This window comes from Zea mays, chromosome 2, assembly GCF_902167145.1.
Source record: "Zea mays cultivar B73 chromosome 2, Zm-B73-REFERENCE-NAM-5.0, whole genome shotgun sequence".
Classification (NCBI taxonomy): Eukaryota; Viridiplantae; Streptophyta; class Magnoliopsida; order Poales; family Poaceae; genus Zea; species Zea mays.
This window is the reverse complement of record NC_050097.1, coordinates 162,138,828-162,154,993: the sequence shown is the minus strand read 5'-3', so window position 1 is coordinate 162,154,993 and position 16,166 is coordinate 162,138,828. Positions and strand designations below refer to the sequence as shown.

Here is a 16,166-nt window from a genome sequence, read left to right as displayed (position 1 = left end):
TCCTCGTCGGGGAAATTTATCCCCACGAGGAATCTATCCCTATTAGTAAATACAATATTTGGATGCAAATTAAAATTAATTATATTAAATCAATATAAATTTAACAAATAAGATTTAAAAATACAAAATACGTCTTCTTTTTTAAGTATAATTTGTTATTTTATAATAAACTATATATTGATTTTTTAGTATAATTTTAACATACAAATAGACTAATTTAGATAAAGAAAACTTCGTGGGACGAGTATGCGGGGAACAGGAATTGTTTCCCATCCCGTCCCTGCGAACCTGACGGGAACAAAATTTTACCCATTTTGATTCCTATTCCTGTGGAAACTGAATTATCCATCCTCGTTCTATAAGTACTAATTTGGGAGCTAGATAACCGGATAGAATTAGAGGAGCTAAAATTATTTTCTTATTTAAATTTTAATAATAAGATGATTTTAGCTCCTCTTTCCTCTGTTTTTTGGCTTTCGAAATTACCTTAGGCTTGATTTGATAATAAGGGGATCACGGTAGATTGAGGGGAAAAATTATCCCCGGAGAATCGGGTCTCATTGATGGCTGATTTGGTGACTCGGAATCATGAGAGGATTGAGAGATTAAAAGAAAAATTAGTTTATTTTCCCCTAATTCTCGTGATTTGTTTGTCACCAAATTAACTATGACATGTCCGTTGACACGCCGGCATGCCATGAGGAGCCCGACGCCTATCAAACAGTACGTGTAGTGTAGCAGACTAGCAGCAGCTTTCGCCTGTGGACACCACATACCAGACGGTCGCTCAACCATTTTCAACGGCAGTTCGATCACCCGCAGACATGGTCCAGCACGCATGACGCATCCGGATCGTCCGTCAAGCACCTGCCACGAGTTCCCTACCCAACGCCCAATAGGCAATAGCCGTCTTCGTCCTTCGCTTCGCATCCCGTTCCGTGAGAAACCTCCGTCCGCGTTCCCCGTTTCTCTCTCCTTTGGGCTTTGGCTCCGAGCCTCCGATGACTCTCGTGGCGTGGCCCGCTTGGAGGTTGGTCTTCTAGAGGAGACCTTGCCCCTCGAGAGGGAGGAAGTGAAGGAAACTTCCAGAAGCCTTTCCCGCAGCCGATGAAGGAAACCAGCAGCAGCCATGTCGGCGGCCCCGGCGCTGAGGACGTCTGTTCCTCGTCCGGTGAGCACCTTTGGTTCCTTTCCCGATATCCGACCGATGATTATAGAAGTTTCTACTTTCCTTCTCCATCGTCAAATTCTTAGCCAATCTGGTTCTGTGTCGTGTACTCGTGTCCTCTATCGTACCAGTATTCTACGAAGCGATTTGATCCGCGTTGGTCTTAGGACTTGGTAGTGATGTTGTCGCGGTGTGGCATTGTCGCGTAGAAGGTTGATTCTGGCCTTCTAGGGGCCGATTTCGAGGGAGGCGTTATGGTTTGTGCAGACAGAAGGCTTCTTGCTGGTTTTCTGGTGAATTCTGCTGGGATTGCCGTGCTAATTCGAAGAAGAGGGGAGGTTGAATAGGGCCAATTTTTTGTTTTCTTGTGTTCCAGCGTAATTTCAGTTTGGGTCAGCAAACTGGTAGAAGTGGACGGACTTGGGGATTAAGGGAATTTTCATGCCTGATTCCTTTGACTGCACAGTGGTTGAAACTTTGACATTTTGTCTTCAAAGACTAGAAAGATATAGTATATTTTTTCAACTTATACGGCAGTCTGGTCATAGACGGCCTCTCCGGATAAATTCAGTCCTCTAGCGGGGTTTAAATGAGGTTTTCTATTTTAAATAGTAAAAATCTGGTTTACTCTCTAAAAAACCATTACTAATTTATTTTTAATCAGAAAACTGTGAAACCAGTACCTATTTTCTTTAAAAATGTTATCTATATGTTGCTGCTCTATTTGGAGTTGTTGGTAACTTGTGCATTTATGTTCCTAATTGCTTTATTGGTCATAATCGTGCTTATTATTTATTTATAACATATCAGACTAAACTAACTAAAAATAGAGTAGCAACAGATAGATACTATTTTTAGAAGAAAATTGGTAGTAGTTTTAGTTTTTTGTATTTAAAATAAATTATTTATGAATTTTTAGAGATTAAGTTGGATTTTTATTATTTTTAGAAAAGAAGACCACCTTTGAAACTAGCCAGAGGATGAAATATGTCAGTTTTTGACAATTGCAGGTCGTCTGGCAACTGGCATCCAACTTCATAGTTCAGGGTTGAAAATCGAACACTGTGCATGTTGTTTGAGTTTGAAAATTTGACTTTTCCCAAGGCTAAAATGTCAACTTTTCCATTTGCTATGGACATGACTAAAACTAAGTGTGGCACTATATAGTTTGTTAGGATTTTTTTTGCCTTGCAATGTTTGTTACTGCTTGTTAGCTGTGGTTTTGGTTTAACAGATTAACATTCTAATTCTTCATAAACCTATTGTGCTTGCTTTATGTCATGATTTTTTATGATTCTATCCCATCTTAAATAATGCATAATTTGATAGATCAATAGTTGTTTATTGCAAAGGAAAGAGATTAGGGCAAACAATATGTTAGCTTCTAGAGTTAAACTTTTTTTAATTGATTTATTGATTTTCTTGTCTGGTGAACTAGGTTGTATTTATTCATTTCACTGCTTCACTGGAACTTGTTTTAAATTTTGTACTTCTAGTGTCCAACAATTGTTTCCCACAAGATGAGGGTACAAGCTCCAGCGAAATGATCAATACTGAATGCTCTGAGACGTCCTCAGAGGTGTCGGGTTCTGAAAGAACAAGACCTGAACATAGCAAAAAAGCATCTTCTGTACTTGGTAAGAAGATATCTATTAGAAAGAAGGTAATCTAATCTATTATGTTTGTTCTCCCATGTTGATTGAGGTTCATTATTCATGCGTTTGACAAAAAAATGTAACTGTTGTCTTTTGCCACTGTTTACATGCAAAGTGTTTTTCTAAGGGAACAACATACTCTAAATTTAATGGTTGCACTGCTAATGTATTGTATTGCATCGCCATGCATGTAGAAAAATTAACAGTGGATAGCTGTAATCTTTGCTGAATTTCTAGCACCACTATTTTTCCCCAAATCAGGTTAGAGGTGCATGTAAGTTATATTAAGAAGAAAAAGCTTATTAAAAACAAGCCCCATCAAAACCTCACAAATACAGCACATGCCCCACACTCACACAACACAAACTCGCTAATTTGCAATTCGCTATCAGTTAGTTATGTGTGTACTTTTATTCCTTTCTGCAATTTTTTAATTAAATGACAGGTTCTACCTGTTGCATTATTTATCAGAATTTTTGCACATGAGTGCCATGGATTGTTGATAAATTGGGCTGAGAACTTTATTATTCTTGGCTTGAATTCATTGCAGCTAAAAATGTTTAGTCGAATGGCTACATTGAAAGATGATGGAACTGTAGTTGTCGATATCCCTACTACTATTGAAGCTGCATCACTTGATCTTCATTCAGAGGATCACCAGGATGTGGCCTTTGGTGGCGAACCCTTGGACTCTTCAGATCTTCAGGATAGACCACCAATGCAAATTGCTATGCTGATTGTTGGTACAAGAGGGGATGTGCAGCCATTCATAGCTATAGGAAAACGTTTGCAGGTGAGCATGTTATTGAATTCTTTTGATATGATATGATCCTTTCACTTATTTAGATTTTCCATGGTGGTTAGTTAAAAGATTGTGAAATGTGCCTATAGAAGATCAGTAATTGGACCAATTTATTTATGATGAGTAAGCTAACAAAGCATTCAGAGCATGTCATGATAAAATAGGCTGTATAATGTTATTGTTATATGCATGTTATAACTGGCTGGCAGCAAATATTTGAGGGTGCAGCACAGTATAAGGGAGCCAGTATACTAATTGTTTTTTTTCATCAAATGGAACTGCAACATGCTAATTGTTTTATGTTTTGTTCAAGATGAGTAACAATTAATTCCGTTAGCAGGACTACGGTCATCGTGTTAGATTAGCAACCCATGCCAACTTCAAGGACTTCGTGATGACTACTGGGTTGGAGTTTTATCCCCTTGGTGGAGACCCAAAAATTCTTGCTGGATGTATGTGAGTGTAGTGTTCGATTGTTTTTGTGCTTTCACCTTGGAGTTTGCTATAAATAGATCTTGCATAACAGTACAGGGTTGGTAATTTGAGCAGACATGGTTAAGAACAAAGGATTCTTGCCTGCAACTCCATCAGAAATTCCTATCCAGCGCAAGCAGATTAGGGACATTATATTCTCCTTGCTTCCTGCTTGCAAGGACCCAGACATTGATACTGGTGTTTCTTTTAGTGCAGACGCCATAATAGCTAATCCAGCAGCATATGGTAATCATCTTACTGTTCCTACTTTATATTACGTTTCTGTTTGATTTGTTACACTTCTAATAGGTCAATTCTAAGGCATTCTTTTGGCTCTGAAGGAATGACGTTTCCACTTACTGCATTTTGTTTGTTACCTTAGTTCAACTGCTGACCTAAATGAGTGCCTTTGCAGGACATGTACATGTGGCAGAGGCTCTCAATATACCGATTCACATAATTTTCACAATGCCGTGGACGTAAGATCTCTCTCTCTCTCTCTCTCTCTCTCTCTCTCTCTCTCTCTCTCTCTCTCTCTCTCTCGCACGCGCCCGCGCCCGCATGGGCCAATATGGCCTAGATTTTAACTACAAGCATATCAGTGATGAATTTTATTTTATTCCAGGCCTACCTGTGAATTTCCGCATCCTTTCTCTCATGTGAAGCAACCTGCTGGATATAGAGTAAGTTGATTGTTGGTTGTTGCATGAAGTAATCATCACAAGATAGAATGTCTACTGGTTGTGAAGCAAATATGATAATGCAACAGACTTATAACAAGTAGACATTCTATCTTTCAATGAAATTTCCTCACTGTTTCTTGAGAAACAGTTCCATTACATATCAAAGACTATCATGATGCACACATTTGACTATTAGTTTGGGTTGCAGCTTTCATACCAGATTGTTGACTCTTTTGTCTGGCTTGGCATAAGGGATATGATAAATGATCTCCGAAAAAGGAAGTTGAAATTGAGACCAGTCACATACCTAAGCGGTACACATGCTTATTCGAATGATATTCCTCATGCATATATCTGGAGTCCTTACCTTGTCCCCAAACCAAAAGGTCGGTGCCTCATGCCTGGTATTACCCCAATCAAAGTTAACAAAAAGATTTTGAAAATGCCTTGGTACTTTTTTCTTTTACATCATCAAGATAATTGTGCATAAACTGGCCATACAATTTTGGAAATCGAAGCAAAACAAGGTCCCTTTTTTTGTATTTAATGAGCTTCCTTAAATATCTGAATACTTCCATCAGTTTTGGGAACTAAATTTTGCTGAGTCATAGTTACTATTACTGATGTTAATAACTGATTTTTTATTGCTGAAAAATTAACTTGCGCCTCCTTTACAGACTGGGGACCTAAGATTGATGTTGTTGGATTTTGTTTCCTTGATCTTGCTTCAGATTATGAGCCTCCCGAGACCCTTTTGAGGTGGTTAGGGAGTGGTGACAGTCCTATTTATATTGGTTTTGGTAGCCTTGTAAGTTTTTATTTATTGTTCAGAACTAATTTGATGTGTTTACTTTTCTTCCTACATGTAAGCCATGATTATGCTTTAAAATGTTTCATTTATACCTGGCTAAATGCTGTATTTATACTGTGTATTCTATGTTGGTCGGTCCATTCTTTGTTTTCTATCATGTGGAACAAATGGAAAATAGAGTTGGTAGGTTTGTTATAGATGGAATGGAACTGACATGCAATAAAATCTGTGAAATAAATATGTGCCCATGAGCACTCCAATGAACCATAAAAATGGAACTTGGTGTTGAGGTCTGGAAATGCCACTGTATGACTCATTTTGGTGTCTAGGATGGTAGGATCATGTCAGCCACTCGGCTTTATTGTTGGTATTTCTGATAACTGTATGATTTACAGTGACATTGTATATTTCAAATATTAATTTGTCAAGTTATGGCATCGGTTAAAATTAATTTGACTGACAAAAGCATAGCTCAGTTTTATTCTGCAATGGAAGTCCTTATTCTGTGTAGATTAGAAATTGATTCAAAGCTTACTATGTTATAAACTTATTAATTTTCTGGGTCATGGTCGTGTGTAAACTAGGGTGTGGCACGAATGATTTTATATGGGTGTTTGAGGTGTAGGGTCAGCCTCTCCTTTGTTTGTTCCCTCTTCTTAATGAAATGACATGCAACTCTCTGTTGTTTGAGAAAAAAATAACCTTATTTTGCCAAACAAAAGCATGATCTTAGTTTCTTTGAGCAATTGACATGAACTTGAACCTTAAGCTGAGTTTCTCTGAAATGTTAAGCTGAAGTTTAACATTAGAAGACATTTCTATATTCTATGAGGCTTTCTTCTAGCAAGGATATCAAACATACTTACTTTTTGGTTCCACTACTAACAAGTCAAATCTCATCTAGAAAGTTGGAATTGAGGCTAAATGTTACTTTGACCATTTTGGCCTACAATTGTTGCTGTACAATTTGTCAATTGCTATATGGAATAATTTATCACTGATATCAAGATAAAATTTCTCTACAGTTGTGGTTTAATTATTTTGGGACATTTTGGCCTTCTTGTCGTTCTTGATAAGTAGCTGGCTAGCTGCTACACATTTTTTTTGTTTGTCTGTTTTTTAGTTTATTACTGATGACTCCTATTTCCAGCCAATTCCAGAACCAGATAAGTTGACAAGAATCATTGTCCAAGCACTTGAAATTTCTGGACAGAGAGGTATCATTAACAAGGGTTGGGGCGGGCTTGGAAACTGTAAGTTATAAGAGTTCTTTAACTTTTGTTATGTTACCATGTTCTTCACTTTCAGAGGCTTTGCATGTCCAACTTTTTATAATAAAAATAATAATAGCATGTGCATGTCTAACTGTTTTATTTTCAGTGGAAGAATCAAAGGAATTTGTGTATGTACTTGATAATGTTCCACATGATTGGCTCTTTTTGCAATGCAAAGCTGTGGTAAGATCTGTCTTCAGATGCTTATATGCCCGAAATTAAACATGATGGTTTAACATGGAGCTTGGCTGTCCGCAGCAAATCATGTAAAATAGGGGATTTGCACTGTAGATTACACTGTTTGCAGAATGAAGTTTGAAATAAAGAATGAGATAGGGGATGAGATGGGATAGCTGCTGGAGATGAAGAAGCTGTGGAAGAATTACGGATGAGCTTTGCTGATTGCAAATCATGTGTATAGTTGCATTACACATTGCATATTAGGCTGTGTTGTTCTGGAATTCATACTTGGATTTGGAACTAATGGGGTTGAATAAATAAATACACAAAGATTAGTAATATGTACAGAATCAATGGGAAGAACAAAGGTAGTGAAATGCAAGTGATTCCTTGTGTTTTTGTGGATTTTAGAGACTGGAAGAAGTCATGCCCTGTGAGGCTGTGACATTTCCTTTTTGTTAGCTTTGTCTGTGATGATAGTTCTGCCTGTGTTACTTCTATGTCTGAACACTGGCAATAGTGCACTGATCTTAATTGTTGAGTGTAGTTTTTTCTTTGTTTGTTCTTAGACTATCTCTAGCAGGTTATCTATCCCAATCCCCATATTCAAACTCCACTCTACGAACAGTGCAGTCTGTAGTGCAAAACAGTGTTTTAGGTGACCATGTGGGTAAGCTGCTGGACACGTCTTAGAGTGATATTGTTATGTATTGGAATGTGAACCCATAACCCTAATCAGGGTTGGGTGAGGTGTATTAATAGACTTGTGTAATTGGGCCTGGCCCATTACACAAGGGGTCAGATGGTAATTACATGGGGAAGACCCCAAACCCTAGACGGGTATTCTAACACCCCCCGCAGTCGCAACTCTATACTGTACAGATGTTGAGACTGGATCGAAAGTCTAAAAATACACTCGACGGTAACCCCTTGGTGAAGATGTCGGCGAACTGCAGCGTGGTGGGGACGCTGAGAACCCGAACGTCACCGGCAGCGACACGTTCGAGGACGAAGTGCAGGTCCATCTTCACGTGTTTCGTGCGCTGATGCTGCACGGGGTTGGTGGAGAGGTAGACCGCGCTGACGTTGTCGCAGTAGACTAGGGTGGCGCGCTGGAGGGGACTGTGGAGCTCGTGGAGGAGTTGGCGCAGCCAGGAGGCCTCTGCCACGCCGTTGGCCACGGCATGGTACTCGGCCTTAGCGCTGGAGCGAGAGACGACGGGCTGTCGCTTGGCGGCCCAAGAGACGAGGTTGGCGCCCAGGAACACGGCGTAACCGAAGGTGGACTGGCGCGTGTCGGGACAGCCAGCCCAGTCAGCATCGGTGTAGACCACAAGCTCCGACGTCGGGGATGGTCGGAGTAGGAGGCCGTAGTCGAGGGAGCCGCGGAGGTAGCGCAGAATCCGCTTGAGCGCGGTGAGATGGGGCTCCCGCAGAGTGTGCATATGCAGGCACACCTGCTGGACGACGTAAGCGATGTCGAGCCTGGAGAAGGTGAGGTACTGGAGCGCGTCGGTCAGGCTCCGGTAGGACGTCGCGTCGGCGACCGGAGGCCCGTCGTCCTCAGAGAGCTTCGCCTGAGTGTCGACATGCGTGGAGCAAGGCTTGCAGTCAGACATGCCAGCCCGCTCCAGTATGTCGATGGCGTACTGGCGCTGGTAGAGGAAGAGACCCTGAGGCCGGCGCTCAGCGGTGATGCCGAGGAAGTGGTGTAGGGGCCCCAGGTTCTTCATGGCGAATTCCCGTTGAAGGGTGACGATCGTGCGGTGAAGAAGGTCGGCGGTGGATGCCGTGAGCACAATGTCGTCGACGTAGAGCAGGAGGTAGACGGTGTCGTCGCCGCGCCGGTAGATGAACAGGGACGTGTCCGACTTGACCTCGACGAAGCCGATGGAGGCCAGGTAGGAGGCGAAGCGACTGTACCATGCCCGTGGTGCCTGCTTGAGTCCGTACAGGGACCGGTTCAGCCGGCAGACTAGATCCGGACGGTCAGCGTCGACGAAGCCGGTGGGCTGGCTGCAGTAGACAGTCTTCGTTAGAGTGCCATGGAGGAAGGCATTCTTGACGTCGAGCTGGTGGATCGCCCAGTCGCGGGAGAGGGCGAGGGAGAGGACGGCGCGAACAGTGGCGAACTTGACGACGGGGCTGAAGGTCTGGTCGTAGTTTACTCCGGGGCGCTGGGTGAAGCCCCGAAGGACCCAACGGGCCTTGTAGCGGTCGAGGGAGCCGTCCGAGGTCAGCTTGTGGTGAAATAGCCACTTGTCGGTGACCACGTTGGTGCCTGGTGGACGCGGCACCAGGTCCCAGGTGTGGTTGGCCAAGAGGACCACAAGCTCCGACGTCGGGGATGTAAAACGAATTCAGACCTAGGAATGGCAGTCGATCGACGTGAGCAGACAAATTGGCTGTTAGATTAACTTTATATAGAATCTTGGAATTAACGACATGTAATATGGCCTTTGTCCTTTGCAGGTACACCATGGTGGTGCTGGCACTACTGCTGCTGGTCTTAAGGCTGGGGTATTCCCTCCTCTCCCCCTATTTGTGTGTGTGTGTTTTCCGACTGACATGTTTACCCCTAAATTTTGTAGTGCCCCACTACCATCATACCATTCTTTGGTGATCAATTCTTTTGGGGCAGCATGGTTCATGCCAGAGGATTGGGTGCACCACCTATACCCGTGGAGCAATTACAATTGCATTCGCTGATTGATGCAATCAAATTTATGATTGATCCTAAGGTAAGCATTAAAATACTGTAGCTTCCTATACATAAGATGGGAAACTAAAGAGATTAGGATGTCTCCAATAGTTATTCTATTTCATCCCGTATTTCAAACTTCACCCTTAAACAGTGTAATTTATAGTGCAAATCCTTTATTTTACACGATCTGCTGCGGACAGCCTTATATAGATAGTTGGAGCACTAAGTTCCAATTCGTATTGAGTTGTTTCACTATGTTTGACTGCAGGTAAAGGAACGAGCTGTTGAGCTAGCGAAGTCAATCGAATCAGAAGACGGTGTGGATGGGGCTGTAAAATCCTTTTTAAAACATCTTCCACAGAAAAGGGATTCCGAGACGACACCAACTGCGCCAGAGCCAACGTTCGTGCACCGGCTGCTTCACCCTGTAAACAGATGCTTTGGCATGGCATCCTAACCCCGCATTTCAAAGAACCTGCTTTGATTTTGTGGCATCACCGGAACAAGTTGCACCACATGCTAAAGGAGAAGGGGGGAGCACCAACATCGCTAGCCAGTCGTTACATCCTATATAAATATTAAAAGAATGCAGGTAGGGCTACTAGTTATTCATATACTGTAAGTTTTTTGAATCTTTATTATATTTGTATAGCTTGTGGTCAGTGTGGATAATACGGTAACTTGAGACTGCGGCTCCTCAAAAATGTTTGTCATTACCCACATTTTTTTTCTTTTTAAAATACTGGTGTATATAGATTACAGAACTAGGCTGGCCTTTGGGTTGCTGCGGAATTTCATCCAAACTTTTGTCCACCCAATGATTTGGTCTGAACTCTGAACCCGATCGCTGCTGAATTGACATGTGTATGCTTTACAAAGATATTGGTCGGCTGACTCCAATTACTTTACAAATGTATACGTTTCAGTTTGGAAACATGTTGCCGTGCAGCACTGTAGCGAATATTGAATGGGTCCATACGACATGACAAGTTCAAATGTTTATAGCTGTCCCCACTATTCACGCACGTGGATATTTTGTCAATCAAAATGTTCATATTCTGCCTGATTGGTTGCCTGGGCGTCATAGACCAGGCTCATGCCATCCAGGCCGGCTAGAAACCGAAGTTTTTGAGTATGAGCAGATGCAGTCAAACAACTCATGTAGCTCACACTTCAAATATACAGTCAACCAAATAAAGACTTAAATAAAGTTAATGTACGCAGTGACGCAGACGCGGGATGAGACAATGCGACTAACCAATCATGCGGATTACGACCCAAAAGGGAAATTGGTGGGTAAACACGTGATGGTATGTGCTCTTTCCAGAAGTTGAAAAGGCTACCACTTGTTTGGAGGTCGAAGTTGAGATAGGTGAGTTCAGCTCCTTTATGAACCTGCTGCTAGTATTTTGTTTGCCTCCGGAGTCTGTCTTCAAACGTTTTCCCTATATCTGTTCTTTACATTTTTATAAAAGATTCTTCTATATCTCATTATCCTTCAACAATGTCATCTATCTCATCTATATTAAAAAAATCATTTATACATACGTATTTGTCATACTTTCAAATATCGTATATATGTGGAAACGAGTCGAGACGAGCTCGTCTCGCTCATGTAACGAGCCTCGGCTCGACTCGCCCATCTGGCTAGAGGGCTGGAAAAAAGCTCGAAGCTCGTGAGCCCGCTCAAGCTTGGAGCGGCTCGGCTCGGCTCGGTACGGCTCGCGAGCCTCGAACGAGCCGAGCCAGGTTTTCGAGCTCGTTGAACCAACGAGCCGAGCCGAGCCACTCTGGGTCGCGAGCTGCACAAAATTAATCAACTTACACAATAATGATGAATATTGGATAATTTTATAGATATTTGTCTCGTTTCTTAGTCTTTAATAATGGATATATAACAATTATAATTTAGATTACTTTTAATGTCGTGTTATGATTATTTATTTCACATTTATAGACTATTAATTTACTATATAATGCAATATTAGTTTTAAAGGTGCGGCTCGCGAGCCGGTATCGAGCCGAGCCGAGCTTCCTTTTACAACTTGGTGAGTAGGCAAGTTGAGCCGAGCTCGGCCACTGAGCGAGCCGAGCCGAGCGCGGCTTGGCTCGTTCCCAGCCCTACATCTGGCAAGCTCGAAAAAAGCGGCTCGGTTCGCTCCTGGCTCGCCGAGCCAACGAGCCTAGCCATAAACGTAAATCTGATCTCTAAATTATAATATAAAATCTTAAAAAAAATTTAAATAACATATTTTAAATTAGTAAAATAGATATATCACTAATATAATATAGAAAATAGATTAATTTTGTATAGTAATCTCAAATAACATAAATTAATTGTCTAATTGGTACTAATATTATATGTTAATTAGGATTTTATGTAACAAATTATTGTTGGGTTGAGCCACGAGCCAGCTCGTGAGCTGCAGCGAGCCGAGTCGAGCTGGCTCGCTCTTTTCACGAGCCACAAAAACAGGTTCAGCTCAGACTCGTTCTAAGCGTCAAGCCAGTCTAAGTCGACTCAAGCTACTGTGAGCCCAAATCAGCTCGTTGAGCTCCAGCTTTTTTTCAGCCCTAGCTTCCACGGCCTAATTGTGCGCTTCCCACATGCACCAGCCACTTTTTCCAAAACAATGACGCACACATGCATGTTTGATGTCCCGCTTAAAAAATTTATCGGAGATATTAAAACCTCACCCGTTTTGCTGCGCCGACCGCATTCGGTGGCTTCCCCGCCATCCATCAGGCGACACGTGACAGTCGCTTGGACCCAAAATTTCTCTAAATTTTAGCTCTGAGCGGCTAGCCGCGTCCGTCTACCATCGAACACTCTCACCCCACGGCATCCTTATTTCCTCTCCTTCATGTACCTTTCTCCCTCCCATGCCACTACTTCCCCCTTGCGGCTTGCGGTCGCCGCTGGCGTTCCTTCCTCCAAGCCTTCCAGGCTTCGCGATGGGTCATCGTGATGTTCAAGTAAGCTCCCGGCTCTAAAACCCCCATCTTTCTCCCCCCGTCCTATTGTCCCAATCTAAGAAGCAAAAATCCTAAGGCGAAAATCTAGTCCAAAAATTCCATAGATTCGAGCAATGGGGTGGGCGACTCCTAGCGGCGGTGTTCTTCTTTGCTCTGCTGCGAGCCAACTCTTCGTCTCTGATGCTCTTGATTCCCCCCTTCGTCGTAGGCTCCGTCACCTCCGCCAAACTGGCTCACGTCCTCTCCTTTGCCACTTTCTAGGGCGCCGCCCTCTAGCCAACCTTCATTAGCGCCATCATAATGTTCAGGTAAGCTCCCGACTCTAAAAACTCCATCTTTTCCCCCATCATGTTGCCCCAATCCAAGAACCAAAAATCCTAAGGAGGGGGAAATCTGGTCCAAAAAATCTATGGATTCATTGAGCTGAAGCACTACTTCATTCTGTGGTGACGTTGAATATTTTTCTTTGTAGGAACCTATTGAGGCACATGTTCGGCAACCTGTAGAGCAAGCTGTTCCTAGCCGACTTCACGCTTGCAGGAGATTTGGCATCCAAGAGTAATTTAATACTGGAAGCATATGAAGTCTGAGATACAAAAGGATTCCTTTTGAAACATTATGGATATGAGTGCTAACCTTGGCAGATTTGCAGCATCTTTGAAGAAAAAGGATGGTTGGGTTATGAATATATTCCCTTTTACAAAATAAGGAAGCTAAAGATTATATGTGATCGTGGTTTAATGGGGACTGCTCATGATTGGTAAGATTCTCCTGGCAATCACAAAACTAGGCTAACCTCGACACATGGTAAGCACCAATTGCAAAACAGCATTTTTTACAAAGTTGTTTTGTAGCACTAAATTTTTTGTACCTTTTCATCTCAGAGCTACTATTAATTTCATAACAATCCCATTGTACTCTCATGTTGCAGAACTATTCTCCTGGCAATTTGTATAACGAACTATGCTTTTTCATCATTCTATGACTCAAGCTCCACTTTGAAATGTGTAGGTTTGTGAAATGGGATGATGATATAAGTTTAGGTTTCGATACAAATTCTTTAAGAGGTCTATTTTCTGATTTAAAATGACAATGGACGTAGTTTACATTATTCAAAATACAGTTGTGATACAGAAGAGCAAACAAACATTGTATTTCTGTGAAATATGTTTCCAAATGTGTTGCCCGTATTTTTTCCATTGTATAATAGTTCTGTAAAAAATACTCGCTTGTTTTCACCTAATGCCTTATTGTGGTTCTACTTCTTTTTTCTTTTGCACACTGATCAGTTTATTTATGTAGTTTAATTCACATAATTCCTATATATCTTCCCAAGTGAATCTTGGGCTTGGAGTTCAAGGATCAAGTATTACCTCATCTACAACACCAGAATTTTGAGTCCCCGGTTCTGCAGAAATATAAATGATGGCTTATTTGATTACTTTCAGATGGCAAAAGAAATTGCATTGCTTGAGGTATTTTATCACTTATAGTTGTTTTTCGTGCATTGAGAATTTACACCTATATGTGCAGATGATATACGAGCATATAAATGTGAAGAACAACAAATTTTGGCTAAAGTTGTTTGTGTGGAATCTTCTATGATAACAGGAGAAATAAACAAGCAAGTGAAGATGACCCAAAGATTCTATATTCGGTATATCAAGCCTTTGCACTGTATAGGAAAAATATTTGTACATGCCCTCTGACTTTTTTTGCACATACCTGCTCATGAAATAGGTTTAGGTTGTGTGCTCAGTTTGTTTTTTTCCCTAAACACGTCAGGTCAGATGTTTGAGTTTGGCTAATTAGAAAATCAAACAAACATGCAAGGCTGAAGTTACCAAGCAGTTACAAAATTAGTTCAATTGTTACATTGTTAGGAATTCTACTCGAATTCTTTTTGAAATTTGGGAGTATGGGTAATTATAGTTACAATTTTGTGACAGTCTGACTTGTCCTTAAAATAGCCTAAAGTTTCTCAGTTCAGTCAATAATGCTTATAAGGTGAAAATTATTGAAAGGGAAGTGTGTGAGAAACTATAAATACATAAACCATCAAGGCACACGTTCATGGGTTTTTTCTTCAAGAACTTTACAAAATATTTGTAATTTCAGGATTTTGTTTGCCGTTGAAATTTGGAACTGTGATATATATATATATATATATATATATATATATATATATATATATATATATATATATATATATATATATATATATATATATATATATATATATATATATATATATATATATATATATATATATATATATATATATATATATATATATATATATATACGGCGGCACTAAAATGCACCTGGGTGCATTCTCTACATTGAATGCACCCACCTGCAATAACACTCTGAGCACGTCCTCGGCCCTCCTGTACGCGCGCCTCCCTGCCCCCGCCGCCGCGTGCCTCCGTGTCCCCGCGCCACCCTCTCCCCCACCGCCGCCGAGCGCCACCCTCTCCCCCACCGCCGCCGAGCGCCTCCCTGTCCCCGCGCCGCCGAGCGTCTCCCTGTCCCCGTGCCGCCGCGCGCCTCTCTGTCAGCGCGCCTCTCTGTCCCCCGCATTAGGTGTGATTGCAATTGCTGTATAATTCTACCCAAATATCTGTTAAAAAAATGTAAACAAAATGATTGCAACTGCTGATGTGTTGTAATTGCAACTACTGGTGTGGTGTGATTGCAACTTCTATATAACTATGTCCAAAAATCTGTTAAACAAACAATGATTGCAACTGCTGGTCTGGTGTAATTGCAACTGCTAGTCTGGTGCGATTGCAACTTCTATATAACTATGTCCAAAAATCTGTTAAACAAACAATGATTGCAACTGCTGGTCTGGTGTAATTGCAACTGCTAGTCTAGTGCGATTGCAACTTCTATATAACTATGTCCAAAAATCTGTTAAACAAACAATGATTGCAACTGCTGTCTGGTGTAATTGCAACTGCTGGTCTGGTGTGATTGCAATTTCTATATAACTATGTCCAAAAATCTGTTAAAACAAACAATGATTGCAACTGCTGTCTGGTGTGATTGCAACTGCTGTCTGGTGTAATTGCAACTGCTGGTCTGGTGTGATTGCAACTTATGTGAAGAGGTTGAGCCGTTCGCGGAGAAAGAGGGGCGTGGGCGGGTAAGTGAAAAAGTTCTGTCGGGAGCGTGCGGGAGGGACGAAGACGTGCGGGAGGGACGAAGACGGCCTAGGTGGGACGGTTGGCTCGGACCTGGCGCGTAGGTTCGGCCTGGGTGCATTCTCTATATTGAATGCACCCAGGTGTAATATATAAATACAGTATATATATATATATACAGAGATGTTAGGGGCTTTACAAAAACATTAGTGGGAATTTGGTGAAGCATTTATGTCCCAGAAAAGTAATATGGGGTTGCTAACACGTTATTTTATTAGTTTAGCTTTTGG

At 41.6% G+C, this 16,166-nt stretch overlaps 1 protein-coding gene across 9 annotated transcripts; it reads left to right on the top strand.

The window, feature by feature from the left end:
• The first annotated feature begins 772 nt into the window (after window positions 1-772).
• On the top strand, window positions 773-10,629 carry LOC103647205 (sterol 3-beta-glucosyltransferase UGT80A2). Of its 9 annotated transcripts, none has more exons than XM_008671776.3 (14): window positions 773-1,171; window positions 2,665-2,831; window positions 3,374-3,616; window positions 3,966-4,077; window positions 4,175-4,345; window positions 4,515-4,578; window positions 4,725-4,782; window positions 4,991-5,168; window positions 5,460-5,590; window positions 6,744-6,846; window positions 6,974-7,050; window positions 9,520-9,567; window positions 9,639-9,788; window positions 10,020-10,629. In XM_008671776.3, the coding sequence occupies exons 1-14, from the start codon at window positions 1,108-1,110 to the stop codon at window positions 10,206-10,208; spliced, it is 1,755 nt and encodes a 584-aa protein (XP_008669998.1). In that variant the 5' UTR covers window positions 773-1,107; the 3' UTR covers window positions 10,209-10,629. The 9 variants fall into 9 exon arrangements, with proteins under 9 accessions (XP_008669998.1, XP_035821276.1, XP_035821277.1 ...); XM_035965383.1 differs by having other exon boundaries at window positions 809-1,171; window positions 5,514-5,590; XM_035965384.1 differs by having other exon boundaries at window positions 828-1,171; window positions 2,665-2,805; window positions 5,514-5,590.
• Window positions 10,630-16,166: the final 5,537 nt, after the last annotated feature.

What these genes read in the sequence shown, in the direction of transcription:
- LOC103647205 (XM_008671776.3), top strand. Translation starts at nt 1,108, where the DNA reads ATGAAGGAAACCAGCAGCAGCCATGTCGGCGGCCCCGGCGCTGAGGAC. An exon ending in CTATAGGAAAACGTTTGCAG is followed by an intron (nt 3,617 to 3,965) that starts GTGAGCATGTTA and finishes TTCCGTTAGCAG; the next exon opens with GACTACGGTCATCGTGTTAG. An exon ending in TTGGGGCGGGCTTGGAAACT is followed by an intron (nt 6,847 to 6,973) that starts GTAAGTTATAAG and finishes TTTTATTTTCAG; the next exon opens with TGGAAGAATCAAAGGAATTT.